At 44.7% G+C, this 16,874-nt stretch overlaps 1 protein-coding gene across 1 annotated transcript in view; it reads left to right on the forward strand.

The window, feature by feature from the left end:
* LOC120028464 (G protein-activated inward rectifier potassium channel 4-like) overlaps nucleotides 1-16,874 on the forward strand; it is a 41,361-nt gene that overhangs the window by 12,044 nt on the left and 12,443 nt on the right. The window contains exons 2-3 of the mRNA XM_038973673.1: nucleotides 1,090-1,172; nucleotides 7,664-8,537. Coding sequence (XP_038829601.1) covers nucleotides 1,110-1,172; nucleotides 7,664-8,537 — 937 coding nt within the window. The 5' untranslated portion in view covers nucleotides 1,090-1,109. The remainder of the gene's footprint in view (nucleotides 1-1,089; nucleotides 1,173-7,663; nucleotides 8,538-16,874) is intronic.

Consider the following 16,874-nt stretch of genomic DNA (forward strand, 5'->3'; position numbering starts at 1 on the left):
AATTGATGTTTAAAAATAAAATTTCCAGCACTTTAAAATCAGATCACAGATACTGCAGTCTGTCACTAGATCACTGTATTACACCAACATACCTAAAATAGCAACAAAGAAACCACATTTAGTGTTCGAAAGAAGTCTTTGAAACTACATCAAATCACCTTCATAGTGTTACTTTATTTTAAAACGCCAAAGAGCTATTATTGTAGTCACATGGGAAGTTTAAACAAAGAAATGAAGATTTTAAAATGTGCTGTGGACAGAATGTGAAAGGTCCAGGCTGGTGATCGTTGTGATTCAAGTAATGGTCAGCGTGTCCGTGCAGCATCAGGGCTTTTAACAGTTGGGTTGGTGTTCAGCCCAGGCAGCGTACTGGCACTGATGTGTTCTCCTCCACTCCTCCTCGGGGGGATAACAAAGGTTGAACACGGTAGCTACAGACAGCTGAGACTGCTTCATTCAGAGATTACAAATTAGCTAACAGAGTGATGCACATTTTGAACAGAGTCCCATTTCCCATGTGAGTTCAGAGATAATCCACACATTAGCATTCTGTGTTGGTGAGAAAGGTCTGTCTTATTATGATGAACTGAGGCTCTGTTCTAATGTCCTCACTACTGACTTTACTGTCCTCACATACCACCTACTGTAGCATGGAGTAATGAATGAATTAATGTACTGGCTATGCATTCTTATTGGCATGCTAGTATGGTTGTTGGAACATAGTGTTTTAGCCTAGATTTAACATTAAAATGGAGACCTGAGCATGCATTGTTAAGATTCAGGCTCGCTGTTAGTAGTGGCTCCTATTCAAACAGATGACTGGCATAGTAGTATTGATTTCATTAAAGTGATTGACATGATATGTGTAGAAACCTATTTATTGGGGGGTTATCAATTAATGTAGTATTGACTACGCAGAATTTTCCTGATCCCGGATTTTTCCTGAGTGATCTTATGGGATGTTTTGTGAAAAATCATCCATTGTTGAGAGTTGATTGATGCATAATTCTGAACATTAATGAAAGTGAAATGCTGACTGTAGTGGAGATTCACAGTTTGTTGAACCTCCACCTCCCTCTCTCCCCACAGGTGGTGAGCTCCACCTGAGGATGGCAGGAGATTCTCAAGTCCACATGGACCACGACATGGAGATAGGAGTCACACCCACAGCGGTAAGAACATGTTTTCCATATGCACATACAGTCCTCCCCCTCCCCCAATTGTCCTGTGCAACACTGCTGGGAGGTAGAGAGAGAGAGAGGGGGCAGAGCAAGGAAGCGGGAAAGAAAGAGGGGGTGGTGAAAGATGGAAGTGTCTGGTGTAAGGGAAAATATAAGGGGACGAGAGGGAACCATTGTGGATCATGAGTTTCCTATAAGACGGGTGATCATGTGTGTGTGCCTGTCTGTCTCTGCAGAAGAGGATGGATGGATGGTTCAGCCCACTACTATGGAGAGGATTGTGAGAAAACGACTCACACGTCCTGATAATGGATGGTGAAATAGTCCAGGTTATTTGTCTTCATTCCAGAGACGATTGAATTTATTCTTCCTAACCGAGTGTGGTGAGGCAAACCAATTGTGGAAAAACACCAGCACACAGCAATTGCTAATGAATCTGTTGGAGTGTCAGCACTGCGGACATCATTGACTCTGGGATGGCCAAACGTGGGCTCGCTGAACTACTGTAGCACTGTCTGTGATGGCTTCATCAATCACTCAATTAGAAATTTCTTCAACACTCTCAAATAGAAACAAAAAGGTCCATTGTCAGGAGAACTTGCAATGCAGGACATTTAAAACCTGTAGTGTGTTGAAGGTTTAAAAATGTCCATTCTAATCCACATAATAATTCACATTTCCTGTTGCTGCAGGATTATTTTCCTGCTGTAGCAAACTGTTTCAAATTAAGATCCCACATCTGTACAATTAAAGGCCTTGAGGAAACATAAACTGATCTTGTTGTAGGAGGGGGTCTAAAAGCTACCTTCTCCCAAGGAAATACATGTTGAAGTGACCCATGTGTTCTCCCAAACACAGGTCAAAGATCCCAATGTCATTGAGTGACTAATTGCTGTAATTGTCAATGGGTGTTGTCTTTCACTTCACTGTCAAACCTCTCATTACCGTATAATCTAGAGAAAGATCAATATGTAAATAAATAAAGCAACATCTGATACATGGAATACTCTCCTAATGTGTGTGTACATAGAACTACAATGAAGAGACCCTAGCTAGAATTTCACAGCAGCTATGTTTCCATTAACTTGTCCAGTGATTTTTTTGTCGACATTTAGAACATTTTCATCGAAAACAGATTCAACAATTGCCTGCTATCTTGTGTTGATAAAAACAGCTGTCCGAAATGACGTTACAACTAAGAAAAAAACAACTGTGTTGAATACAAATTAAGTGGTTGATATGTTTACATTACCCATTTAGGCAAATTGCGGATGAATAAATTGGTGACAGGCTGTATGCTCTCCCACCTATCTGTTTCATGTCTCAGGTAGGCCGCAAAAGCCAGCATGGATAGAATCCAAGAATTTACAAATATTTGCCATATTGTAATAATTCTCGTGTCAATGTATTGTCACAGTCCATGCCATGGTGAAACTTACACTCCTGTAGATCTGATGTAATTGGATAGGGAAACTTGCGTCCAGCAAATCAGAAAGCAAGTCGAAGAAAATCAGCCATTGTTGAAAGTCAGGACAAGGATCCTGCAAACAAACATTATTTTTATAGCTGAAAAAAAGATTTAGCAGGCAGTAGGCATATAGAAATAAATGTGGAGTGGAGCTTCATAGTTATGTGTTGATATCACGTGTCCTGCATATTAGTCAATCATAATTTATTTAAAAAACACTGTTTCTATCATAATTTGTCTCGATAAATAAACTTTGACAAAAGAAAAATCCACCCTTTGAATGGATAAATTCATAGATTTTTTTTTTAAACAAAATTTCCCCAATATCTGCTGTTTCCATTACACGTTGCAAAGATTTCTTTTGAGCATTGCTTTTGTCGAATAAACTTGGGTCAAAGGAAACCTGCCTACAGTATTCAGATCTTTATTTAAATCATTTGCAGGACTATAGCATGTATATTGAAGGTTGTGTCTTTAATTTGAATTCCTTCAATCGGGAGCCATTATTTCAGTTTTGGAGCTGGAGCTGAATAATATTCAATACAGGTTGCAAAAAAAAAAGAGTTGTGTGGCAGTTTCGGATGTCACGCCACTCTGGGGAGAGGGTGAGCAGTGAACACAGGTGTCTGATTAACACCCTGATCTTCAGAGGGCACAGGAGGAGCAACACCACTACGGCAATACCACATTTCAATTAACAACTGAGCTCGTCGTCTCCAACGATCAGGATACAGAGTGCCAATGTACCCTTGGCCTGTGTGTGCTGGGGGATAGAGTAGGAGCTGAGAGGGACGGGACAGTGGGGTGTTCCTATGTTCCTATCCAGACCTGCCAGTGTCCCATAGGGGGTGAGGTACAGCACTAGGGACAGGGGAGGCACAGCTGTGGAGCCAGATCGCCTGGCTGGAGCTAGGCCAGCAGTGAGGAAGGAAGGCCCTGTACCCTTATGTTCTCTCTCTCCTTTTCTTCCCTTTTTTCCCTTTCTTCTTCCTCCCACAGTGATGGCGCACCATGTGCTTGGAGAAACACTCTCTCACACAATGTTATGGGAGCAGTGCAGCTACAGTATCAGGGCCCTTAATTTCATTTAACAAGAGCATCGTATGCAGTCCTCGCCCAGCACTGTTGTAGCAGAGATACAGTTGTTTAAATACACTTAGGTATGAGTCATTAAAAGTTTTTTTTCAATCACTCCACAAATGTATTGTTAACAAACTATAGTTTTGGCAAGTCAGTTAGGACATCTACTTTGTGCATGACACAAGTATATTTTTTATTGTTTACAGACAGATTATTTCACTGTATCACAATTCCAGTGGGTCAGAAGTTTACATACACCACGTTGACTGCCTTTAACTTCTTGCCACTAGGGGGGTGCCATTTCGACATAGTACAAATTCGTTTCCAAATTAAACTGCCTCGTACTCAATTCTTGCTCGTACAATATGCATATTATTATTACTATTGGATAGAAAACACTCTCTAGTTTCTAAAACCGTTTGAATTATATCTGTGGGTGAAACAGAACTCGACTTAGAGCAATTTTCCTATGTGTATGTCAGAATGCAGAATTTTGCTGGCTGTTCTGAGACCTGTGTATTAATTTGCCTGTCCTCTATTGGTTGAGATGCACTGCATACGCCTTCCCCTGGTTGTTAGCGAATAGGGAGACTTGAAATGGAGTTTCTACGTAGTTCCCAAAGTTTATAAATTGCTTGGGAAATAGGTGGCTCTTTCTTTTCACCTTCGCTCTGGCGCACTAAGGACCTTGGGACGTTCTTTTGGAAACATCGGTTATAGGTCTTTGACATTTCCGGCTGTGTTTTTATTCGATATAGGCTTTAAAGACATCATAATCTTGTTATTTTGAACCGAATTATATCAGTTTATGTCAGTATATTGCGATTTTCGGGTATTTATTTCCTTGGCGCTGTAGGAATTTGGGTATCTCTCTCTTTCGTGCTAATGTTTACTGCTAATTGCAACTCTGAAGACGACGTTCTCCAACCTAGCAACGATTCTTTTGGACAAAGGACACCCATCCCAAGATTCTGATGAGAGTTCATCGAAAAGTAAGAACTATTTATGCTGATAATTCATTGTTCTGTTGAAAAAAGTAAAATGCATGAGACGCCATTTCTGGCAGTGTAGCCTTGCGTTATCGCAGCCTGTGTTGCGCAGTAAGGTTCATTTAAAAAATGTAAATCAGCGATTGCATTAAGAACTAATTTGTCTTTCAATTGCTGTCAAACCTGTATTTTTTTAGTAAAGTTTAGGAATAGTTTTCGATAAGAATAGGTGCCGTTCCAAGATGGCGCCGGACAGATTGCTTGATATTTTGGACACTATTCTCAATGTATAAGCACGAATGTGCCGCTAAATATGCACATTTTCGAACAAACTCTATATGAATTGTGTAATATGATGTTACAGGACTGTCATCTGAAGAATTCTGAGAAGGTTAGTGAAAAAATTAATATATTTTGGTGGTTTATACGTTATAGCTATTTTTGCCTTGAATCAATGCTGGTGTGATGTTCGCTATTGTGCTAAGCTAATATAACGCTATATTGTGTTTTCGCTGTAAAACACTTAGAAAATCTGAAATATTGTCTTGATTCACAAGATCTGTGTCTTTCATCTGCTGCACGCTGTGTATTTTTAAGAAATGTTTTATGATGAGTAATTAGGTAATACACGATGGTCTCTGTAGTTATTCTAGTCGTTTTAGTGAGAGTTGTGATGGGGGCTGCAATGGTAAACTATGATTTATACCTGAAATATGCACATTTTTCTAACAAAACCTATGCTATACAATAAATATGTTATCAGACTGTCATCTGATGAGGTTGTTTCTTGGTTAGTGGCTATTTATATCTTTATTTGGTCGAATTTGTGATAGCTGCTGATGCAGTAAAAAAATGGTGGAGTATGGAACTGGTGTCTTTTGCTAACGTGGTTAGCTAATAGATTTACATATTGTGTCTTCCCTGTAAAACATTTAAAAAATCAGAAATGATGGCTTTATTCACAAGATGTGTATCTTTCATTTGGTGTCTTGGACTTGTGATTTCATGAACATTTTATTATATGATATCCCTGTGGCTATGCTAGTCAGCTTTTGTGATGGGGGGGATCCCGGATCCGGGTTTGGTAGGCGTTAGACTTGGAAAATTCCAGAAAATGATGTCATGGCTTTAGAAGCTTCTGATAGGCTAAGTGACATAATTTGAGTCAATTGGAGGTGTACCTGTGGATGTATTTCAAGGCCTAACTTCAAACTTAGTGCCTCTTCGCTTGACATCATGGGAAAAGGCAAATAAATCAGCAAAGACCTCAGAAAAAAATTGTAGACCTCCACAAGTCTGGTTCATCCTTGGGAGCAATTTCCAAACATCTGAAGGTACCACGTTCATCTGTACAAACAATAGTACACAAGTATAAACACCATGGGACCACGCAGCCGTCATACCGCTCAGGAAGGAGACGCATTCTGTCTCCTAGAGATGAACGTACTTTGGTGCGAAAAGTGCAAATCAATCCCAGAACAACAGCAAAGGACCTTGTGATGATGCTGGAGGAAACAGGTACAAAAGTATCTATATCCACAGTAAAATGAGTCCTATGTCGATATAACCTGAAAGGCCGCTCAGCAAGAGAGAAGCCACTGCTCCAAAACCGCCATGAAAATGCCAGACTACGGTTTGCAACTGCACATGGGGACAAAGATCGTACTTTTTTGAGAAATGTCCTCTGGTCTGATGATACAAAAATAGAACTGTTTGGCCATAATGACCATTGTTATGTTTGGAGGAAAAAGGGGGAGGCTTGCAAGCCGAAGAACACCATCTCAATCGTGAAGGACGGGGGTGGCAGCATCATGGTGTGGGGGTGCTTTGCTGCAGGAGAGACTGGTGCACTTCACAAAATAGAGGGAGACAAATTATGTGGATATATTGAAGCAACATCTCAAGACATCAGTCAGGAAGTTAAAGCTTGGTCGCAAAATAGGTATTCCAAATGGACAATGACCCCAAGCATACTTCCAAAGTTGTGGCAAAATGGCTTAAGGACAACAAAGTCAAGGTATTGGAGTGGCCCTTACAAAGCCCTGACCACAATCCTATAGAACATGTGTGGGCAGAATAAAATAGTTTGTGTGAGCAAGGAGGCCTACAAACCTGACTCAGTTACACCAGCTCTGTCAGGAGGAATGGGCCAAAATTCACCCAACTTATTGTGGGAAGCTTGTGGAAGGCTACCTGAAAAGTTTGGCCCAAGTTAAACAATGTAAAGGCAATACTACCAAATACTAATTGAGTGTATGTAAACTTCTGACCCACTGGGAATGTGATGAAAGAAATAAGAGCTGAAATAAATAATTCTCTCTACTATTATTGCGACATTTCACATTCTTAAAATAAAGTTGTGATCCTAACTGACCTAAAACAGGGAATTTTTTACAAGGATTAAATATCAGAAATTGTGAAAAACTGAGTTTAAATGTATTTGGCTAAGGTGTATGTAAACATCCGACTTCAACTGTATCTGTAGCATTGATTTACAGTTTATTTATGGTCAACGAGGGTAGCAGTTGAAGGTTGTTGAGGGTGAAAGCAAAGAAATTACTTAAAAGGTTGAGAATGTGTATTTTCTCATATTATAATGCACACATTGTAGCAGCAAGGGTAATATGGGGACATTTCACACATTTTAGCAACAAGGGTAATATGAGGAAATGTCACACATTGTAACAACAAGGGTAAAATGAGGACATTTCACACATTGTAGTAACAAGGGTAATATGAGGACATTGCACATGAATAGAGGCATACGTTTTTGTTGACCTTTTGACCTGACCAGGAAAACAATGGCCTCTAGCAATAGACTGTAACGAGAGCACAGAGTGTTTCCTGAACAGGTCACTCCTGTCTACACACATGAACTTCTGAAGACAATGATAATGTGACCAACGTCTCAGCAGAACTGTCTCTATTCCTCTCTGTCTCTCCAGGTGAAAAAGCTTCCCAAACACATGCGGGAGGCCCAGATCTCCACTGAGCGCACCCACCTCATCGCCGACCCCATCAAGAAGCCCCGACAACGCTACGTCCAGAAGGACGGCAAATGCAACGTTCACCACGGCAATGTGCAGGAAACCTACCGTTACCTTAGCGACCTGTTTACCACCCTGGTGGACCTGCGCTGGCGCTTCAGCCTCTTCATCTTCACTTTGGTGTACGTGGTCAACTGGCTGTTCTTCGGCCTGCTGTGGTACATCATCGCCCTGATCCGAGGGGATCTGTGGCACAGCGACGAGGAGGGCTGGACCCCCTGCGTAGAGAACCTCAACAGCTTCGTCTCTGCCTTCCTCTTCTCCATCGAGACGGAGACCACCATCGGCTACGGCTACCGCGTCATCACAGAGAAGTGCCCTGAGGGCATCATCCTGCTGTTGATCCAGGCCATCCTGGGCTCCATCGTCAACGCCATGATGGTGGGCTGCATGTTCGTGAAGATCTCCCAGCCAAAGAACCGTGCCGAGACGCTCATGTTCTCCCACAAGGCGGTGATCTCTGTGCGGGACAACAAGCTGTGTCTGATGTTCAGAGTCGGGGACCTGCGCAACTCCCACATCGTGGAGGCCTCGATCCGGGCCAAGCTGATCCGCTCACAGCAGACCAAGGAGGGGGAGTTCATCCCTCTCAACCAGACGGACATCAACATCGGTTTTGACACGGGAGACGACCGGCTCTTCCTGGTGTCCCCACTCATAATCTCCCACGAGATCAACGAGAAGAGCCCCTTTTGGGAGCTGTCCCAGGCCCAAATGGACAAGGAGGAGTTTGAGATCGTGGTCATCCTGGAGGGCATGGTTGAAGCTACAGGTACGTCCTCTTGAAACAAGGCTAATAGGTCAGCAGGACCCCTAGCCCATAGACCCTTCATGTAGACCTGAAATAACTAGATAGGCATAAGCAATATGGTAGTAGCTCCACCTTGTCTTCTGATAGGCTTGGTGGAATTGTCCAATCGTTTTGCAACTACACAAATGCGTAGGGAGTAGGGGCTAGCTAGGGGTTGTTTCTGGATTGGGCCTTGGTCAATTCCATTTCAATTCTTGTGTGTTCAGTTAATCCATTGAGGTTCTTCATATTAATTGATAATGTAATATCTTTTATTCAACAAACCAGACAATTTCAAACCCATACAAACACAATTTCTAGAGGCAACATGTGGTACAGATCTGCATATAATAAATATATTTACCAACTCAGGTAAATATGGCTTTTAAAAGACCATTAAAAAAATAGAAACAACACTTTTTGAGAGCATAGGTGTCACGTTGGTATAAAGGGTCGGCAGAGAGGCGCAGGAATGCGTAATAGGGTTTTTTATTTACCCAAATTACAGCGTGCCATGTACAGGCACGGGGACAAAGACCAAACAAACACTATATAAAACGCAGGGTTGAGACCCAAACAAAAGAGCGAGGAGTACCTCGAGTAAATATACAATCGCACAATGATTATCACACGGGATGAGACCCGTAATCATCTGCACAATACACGTGGCACGAAAGCCAAAACAACACAGCACAGGTACTCACACGACCAACGGACATTGGAACTATAATCGACAGGACAATGGTGAACAAAGGGCACACTTATACCATCAAATGGGAATAGGGACCAGGTGTGCGTAATGACATTTCCGGAGGGATCCATGACAATAGGTTATATCTTGTTGCCATCACCATCCTTGTAATTTTCCACAAAGACAAATTACCAACAAAAAGAAACAGTGGGTAGGGTCTTTATTAGGAAGGTTGTTACAGTTATGCATATGCTTCCACATCCATACTTAGGCCCACATCTCCCCTATGTTGGTGCATCAGAGAGGCCTCTTTGAGATGTTTGTTCCAAAAAGGAAAGAATATTAGCTGCCCATGCTGGTCTGTGTTTGGGGAGAGGCGGTCTGTATTTGGGGAGAGGCGGTGCAATGATGAAAGCAATCGCTCCAGGGGGGTTTCAGACAGTACTGGCCTGGCCAAAGCATTATCAACGCCTTCTCTTCTCTGGAAAGTTACCAAAAACACAAAACCACCTTTTTATACAGATGTATAAGGATAAGAAGATTTCACTTTTTTTCTCTCGCAACATTTAAATTCAAGCTGTAAAAGACCTGTCCTGTGCCTAATGAGGGGCAGATGCCGAAGTTGCGTCCCAGAGACTTTTTAATTAATTGCATTCACGAGATCCCCCAGCTAGCTTCCTGATAGCCTTGGAAATCCTTGTATGGAATATTGCTTGAGGAAATCTGCTTATTTATCACAGTAGCACAGGGAATGTACACACTTGTAGAGCCCTGGCTTCCTTATTTGCTTGTCCTAATATGTTCCTGTGGTGTATTATTTCACTCAGGTAAACATTGTACTGTGCAAGCCTTACGCATCGTATACTGGCCTTTGTTCAAGGAAAGGTTATAATGCACCAATCTAAATACGATGCATTATACAGGTCACTTGCTTACTTTATTCAGTAGGGTCATGTTTTTTCTTCTTCCTCGTGAATGTTAATGTTTTTAAAAAGAAAGGAGAAACAAGGCACTCTTCATGTAATTACAATGCCTTTATTTGCATTGCATGTTCAATGGAATAAGGCTCCTGAACAGGTACTATTTGCAATGTGTCCCCCCCCCAACCGCTCATTTGCGTTGCTGCTACTCTCTGTTTATCATCATGCATAGTTACTTTAACTATACATTCATGTACATATTACCTCAATTAGCCCGACTAACCGGTTTCCCCGCACATTGGCTACCAGGACTATTTGCAATGTGTCCCACCACCCCCCACCCGCCAGCTCCCTCTTTTACGCTGCTGCTACTCTCTGTTAATGATCTATGCATAGTCATTTTAACTATACCTACATGTACATATTACCTCAATTAGCCCAACTAACCGGTGCCCCCGCACATTGACTCTGTACCGGTACCACCTGTATATAGCCTCTGTTATTTTCACTGTCATTTAAAAAAAAAATATCTGTTGTTATCTGTTGTTTACCTAATACCTATTTTTTTACTTAAAAATTGCACTGTTGGTTAGGGCTTGTAAGTAAGCGTTTCACTGTAAGGTGAGGTAGACCTGTTGTATTCGGTGCACATGACAAATAAACTATGATTTGATTTGAACAAATATTTTAAAACTCTGACATGTTTCGGCAGTATGGCCTTCGTCAGGGAGTACAAAGTTACAATGATACAATTATATTTTTGTACTACTTGATGAAGGCTTTGCCAAAAGGCCTGCAGATGGCGATATTGAGTCGTTTCATCTTACCGTCCAAAGGAAATTAATGCAGCCTGCTATACATTCGTATCCCAATGGACCGGTTTGTATATAAAACATTCTCCATTCAGGCTGCAAAGGTGTCGATTTCCTCATTAACTCGATATAATGGAGAGAAGGTGAAAAAAAAGTTGGAAAATATAATTTAAAAAAAAAACATTTAACTTGTTTAGTATAATCTGTTTGTAACTCCACTCACTACTTGTAGTTGTATAGTCTGTTTGCTTGTGTTGTTGATCTTGGCTAGCTTAATGTTCCGGTCGGTAGCTAGCTAGCTAGCACTCACTCAGGTGGCTGCTAGCACCTTAATGAAAAGGGACATGAGGGAAGCTCTACAATATCGTGTTTTTCTAAGTAGAGAGAACTCTCGGGAGCAGGCAATGTTGAAAGTAATATTTAGACATGTACTTTTCTTAAATATAGTTTTGTAATTGACAAAAACAAGCAGACAACGAGAAAATTGTGTTTGAAAAAGGCTAAGTTTAGCTGTGAGACAATTTCTGTAACCTAGGTAACCACATGTAACCACAAGAGGACAAGTACATTAGTGGCTAGTTTCTTCAACAGTGAATAGGTGACTCCAGGATGCTGGCCTTCTAGGCAGAGTTGCAAAGAAAAAGCCATATCTCAGACTGGACAATAAAAAGAAAAGATTAAGATGGGCAAAAGAACACAGAGGAACTCTGAGACTGGTGTTTTGCGGGTACTATTTAATGAAGCTGCCAGTTGAGGACTTGTGAGGCGTCTGTTTCTCAAACTAGACACTAATGTACTTTTCCTCTTGCTCAGTTGTGCACTGGGGTCTCCCACTCCTCTTTCTATTCTGGTTAGAGCCAGACGTGCATGCGCTGTTCTGTGGAGGGAGTTGTATACAGCGTTGTACGAGATCTTCAGTTTCTTGGCAATTTCTCGCATGGAATAGCCTTCATTTCTCAGAACAAGAATAGACTGACGAGTTTCAGAAGAAAGTGCTTTGTTTCTAGCCATTTTGAGCCTGTAATTGAACCCACAAATGCTGATGCTCCAGATACTCAACTAGTCTAAAAAAGGCCAGCTTTATTGCTTCTTTAATCAAAACAACCATTTTCAGCTGTGCTAACATAATTGCAAAAGGGTTTTATAATGATCAATTAGCCTTTTAAAATGGTAAACTTTGATTAGCTAACACAACGTTCCATTGGAACACAGGAGTGACGGCTGCTGATAATGGGTCTCTGTACACCTGTGTAAATATTCCATAAAAAATCTGCCGTTTCCAGCTACAATAGTCGTTTACAACATTAACAATGTCAACACTGTATTTCTGATAAATTTTATGTTATTTTAATGGACAAATTAGGGCAAAAAAGGGCATTTCTAAGTGACCCTAAACTTTTGAACGGTAGTGTGCATATTAATATTCTTATGTACAGTAGAAAGAGGATGGGAGCTGTGCTACAAGATGTCTTTAAAAAATAAATAAAGATAAACATGCTTTTTGCCTGAGTAACCTCTTGCGGCAGAGCATTTCACGATGGCATGGCTCTATAAATAACTGAGCAACTCATTAAATCTGGTTTTGGTTTGGGTACCGTGAAGAAACCCGTTGTGGTATGTCTGTTTGAAGTGTATGCAGGTAGCCTAGTGGTTAAGAGGTTTGGGCCAGTAACTGAAAATCGTTGGTTTGAATCCCTGAGCAGACTAGGTGGAAAATGTGTCGATGTGTCCTTGAGCAAGACTCTTAACTATCACGCCCTGATCTGTTTCACCTGTCTTTGTGCTTGTCTCCACCCCCCTCCAGGTGTCGCCCATTATCCCGTGTACTTATACCTGTGTTCTCTATTTGTCTGTTGCCAGTTCATCTTGTTTGTCAAGCTTACCAGCGTTTGTCCTGTCAGCTCCTGTTTTTCCCCAGCCTCTCTTTTTCTCACCCTCCTGGTTTTTGACCCTTGCCTGTCCTGACCTTGAACCTGCCCGCCTGACCACTCTGCCTGCCCCTGACCCTGAGCCAGCCTGCTGTCCTGTATCTTTGCCCCTATCTGGATTTCCGACCTCTGCCCTGACCTGACCCTGAGCCTGCCTGCCGTCCGGTACCTTGCCTCTGTTGCTGTAATAAACATTGTTACTTCGACACGGTCTGCATCTGGGTCTTACCTTATCCTGATAGGAGGAACTGGCCATGACTGACCCAGCAGACCCGGGCCAGCTGCGCGACGCCATCTCCTCCCAAGGAGCCACCATCGGGAGGCACGAGGAACTGCTTCGTGGCCTTATGGAGGGGGTCCAATCGTTGACTGAATGCCATGACCGGGCATTGGTAACCCCACAGCCACTCAGTAACCCAGCTGCTAGCAGCGCCATCTCATCTGCAACTCCACCTTCTCCCATTTACCACCCCCCCGGAATGCTTCAATGGAGAGTCGGGCACCTGTCAGGCAGTTCTAGCTCAGTGTGCCCTCATTTTCGAGCTTCAGCCCTCCTCCTTCCCATCAGGCTATCTTGGAGAGATCCATCTCATCACGCTGATGTCCGGGATGGCTCTCACCTGGGCTACTGCTGTATGGGAACAGCAGCTGGCCATATGTGTTAGTCTGGAGGAATTCTTGACAGAGGTGAAGAAGGTTTTTCACTCCCCGTTCTCCGGGAGAGAAGCTGCACGGATGCTAATCCAGCTTTGGCAGGGCTCCTGCAGTGTGGCTGACTATGCAGTGGATTTCCGCATGTTGGCAGCGGAGAATGCTTGGAACCATGATGCACTGTTCGATATGTTCCTGCACTTCGTTTTGAAGGAGGTCAAGTACGAGTTTGCTGCTTGGGAGTTACCTAGAAGACCACAATGGAAATAAGTTCCAGACTTTATTGTGTGTTATCCTCGATTATTTTATTCATGTGCATGTATGGCTTTTAAGTTTTATGTGTGCTTGGTTTTTTTAAATGGTCGAATTAATAAACTAAACTAAACTATGGTTCTCGATTCCCTCATCGCTTTGACCATACGAATCGATGGGCGACTACGGGAACGACGGAAGGAGAGGAAATTCGATTTTGCTCGCACGCCCAGGGAACCCACCTTGCCTCCGAGTCAACCCGGAAGCTCCCGCCGGTTTCATTGCCGAGAGGACCAAAGGCTTCCTGACCTGCCCCGAGGGCTGCTGAAGACGGCTGAGTCACCGCTTCCTGAGCCTATGCCACTAGGCAGAGCTGGGCTGTCACCAGCGGAACGGCAATACAGGATCGACACGAAGAGTTGTCTGTATTGCGGGACTCTTGGTCATTTCGTATCCACTTGTCCTCTAAAGAAGCCAGGCTCACCGGTAGGAGCAAGGACTCTGGTGGGCCATATGGAGGACGTTCCTGCTTCCCCTGCTCACACCCCTTTTCATGCCGTTCTGTTGTGGGGAGACCAGTCCAAATCTCTCCGGGTTCTCATTGACTCTGGGGCCGACGAGAGTTTTTTGGACGCTACCCTGCGTCCGAGCTGAACATCCCCACTCAGCCCCTCTCCATTCCCATGGACGTTAGAGCACTGGACGGGCGTTCTATAGGCTGAGTCACCCACAACACTACTCCCATCCACCTACGGTTGTCAGGGAACCACAGCGAGGCTATCCAGTTCCTGCTCATCAAGTCCCCTCTGATTCCCATGGTATTGGGATTATCCTGGCTCCAATGACACAATCCCCTCATTAACTGGTCTACTGGTGCCATCATGGGCTGGAGCCCATTCTGCCACGCCCATTGCCTGAAGTCAGCACAACCTGGACCGGGACGTCTTCCTGGGGGTTCGAAAGGAGAGGTGGAGGTGTTCAGCAAGGCCCGGGCCACGTCACTTCCGCCCCACTGATCCTATGATTGCGGGATTGACCTTCTATCTAGCACCATGCCGCCCCGGGGACGTCTGTACTCTCTTTCGGGACCGGAGACCAAGGCTATGGATACCTACATTGGGGACTCCCTAGCTGCTGGATTATCCGTCCCTCTTCCTCTCCCGCCGGAGCAGGCTTCTTCTTCATGGAGAAAATGGACAAGACCCTACCCCCGTGCATTCATTACCGGTGACTCAACGACATTACAGTTACAAACTGTTACCCGCTACCACTCATCTCCTCGGCCATCGAGCTGTTCCAGGGGCCCACTGTGTTTTCCAAGCTGGATCTACGGAACGCCTACCACCTGGTGCAGATAGGAGAGGGGGACGAGTGGAAGACCGCCTTCAACACAGCCAGTGGCCACTACGAGTATCTGGTCATGCCCTTTGGCCTCACCAACGCCCCTGTTGTGTTCCAGGCTCTGGTGAATGATGTTCTCTGCGACATGTTGAACCAGTTCGTCTTCGTCGACATTGAAGACATCCTCGTCTTCTCCCACTCCCCTCAAGAACACTTGCTCCAAGTCAGGCAGGTCCTTCAGCGCCTTCTGGAGAATCAGATGTTTGTGAATGCGGAGAAGTGCGAGTTCCATCGCTCCACCATCCCCTTTCTGGATTATATGATCTCTGCTGGGATTGTCCAGGTGGATCCCGGGAAGGTGAGAGCAATGATGGATTGGCCTCAGCCTACGTCCAGGGTGCAGCTGCAATGTTTCCTGGGGTTCGCCAATTTCTATTGCCGCTTTTTCCAGGGTTACAGCACCCTGGCTTCCCACCTGTCAGCACTCACCTCGGCCAAGGTTCCGTTCACGTGGTTCCCAACTGCTGACTGGACCTCAAACATCGTTTCACCACAGCTTCACCCCAGCACCACAGTCGGCAAGCCTGCCCTCTGGGTTCCACTCCCAGTCCAACGGCCAGTCGGAGCGAGCCAACCAGGACCTCGAGACCACCCTGCGCTGCCTGGTCTCCGCAAACCCCACCACGTGGAGCCAGCAGCTTGTGTGAGTCAACTAAGCCTCCAACACTCTTCCCTGCTCTGACACGGGCCTATCTCCCTTTGAGTGTACCCTAGGGTATCAGCCCACGCTCTTCCCTGAGCAAGAAGAGGTTGGAATACCTTCTGCCCAGATGTTTGTCCACCACTGTCGTCGTACCTGGAGGAAAGTGCGGTCGGCCCTCCTCAAGACCACCTCCAGGTATCGACGACAAGCGGCTCCCCGGTATCATCTCGGGCAGAAGGTATGGCTCTCCACCCGGGAACTGCCCCTCCGGGTGGAGTCTCGCAAACTGTCCCCCTGGTTCATCGGCCCTTTCCCCATCTCCAAGATTATTAGCCCCTCTGTTGTTCGTCTTTGATTGCCCCGTAACCTTCGTATACACCCCACCTTTCATGTGTCCTGTATTAAGGCCATGTCTCATGGTCCTTTGTCTTCCATTTCTAGGCCTAACCCTCCTCCCTGTGTCGTCAATGGCCATCCGACATACACAGTGAGACGCGTCCTGAGTGTTCAACCACGGGGCAGAGGTTTCCAGTACCTGGTTGACTGGGAGGGTTATGGCCCGGAGGAGAGGGCTGGGTCCCCGCTAGAGACATCCTGGACCCAGCCCTCGTCGCCGACTTCCACCGCCGGCACCCCGGTCAACCAGGTATGCGCCCAGGTAGGACACCAGGTGGCACCCCAGAGCGGGGGGTACTGTCACGCCCTGATCTGTTTCACTTGTCTTTGTGCTTGTCTTCACCCCCCTCCAGGTGTCGCCCATCTTCCCCATTATCCCATGTGTATTTAAACCTGTGTTCTCTGTTTGTCTGTTGTCAGTTTGTCTTGTTTGTCAAGCTTACCAGCGTTTGTCCTGTCAACTCCTGTTTTTCCCAGCCTCTCTTTTTCTCACCCTCCTGGTTTTTGACCCTTGCCTGTCCTGACCCTGAACCCGCCCGCCTGACCACTCTGCCTGCCCCTGACCCTGAGCCAGACTGCCGTCCTGTACCTTTACCCCTATCTGGATTTCCGACCTCTGCCTGAC

Source organism: Salvelinus namaycush, chromosome 34 (assembly GCF_016432855.1).
Source record: "Salvelinus namaycush isolate Seneca chromosome 34, SaNama_1.0, whole genome shotgun sequence".
NCBI classification, from domain to species: domain Eukaryota; kingdom Metazoa; phylum Chordata; class Actinopteri; order Salmoniformes; family Salmonidae; genus Salvelinus; species Salvelinus namaycush.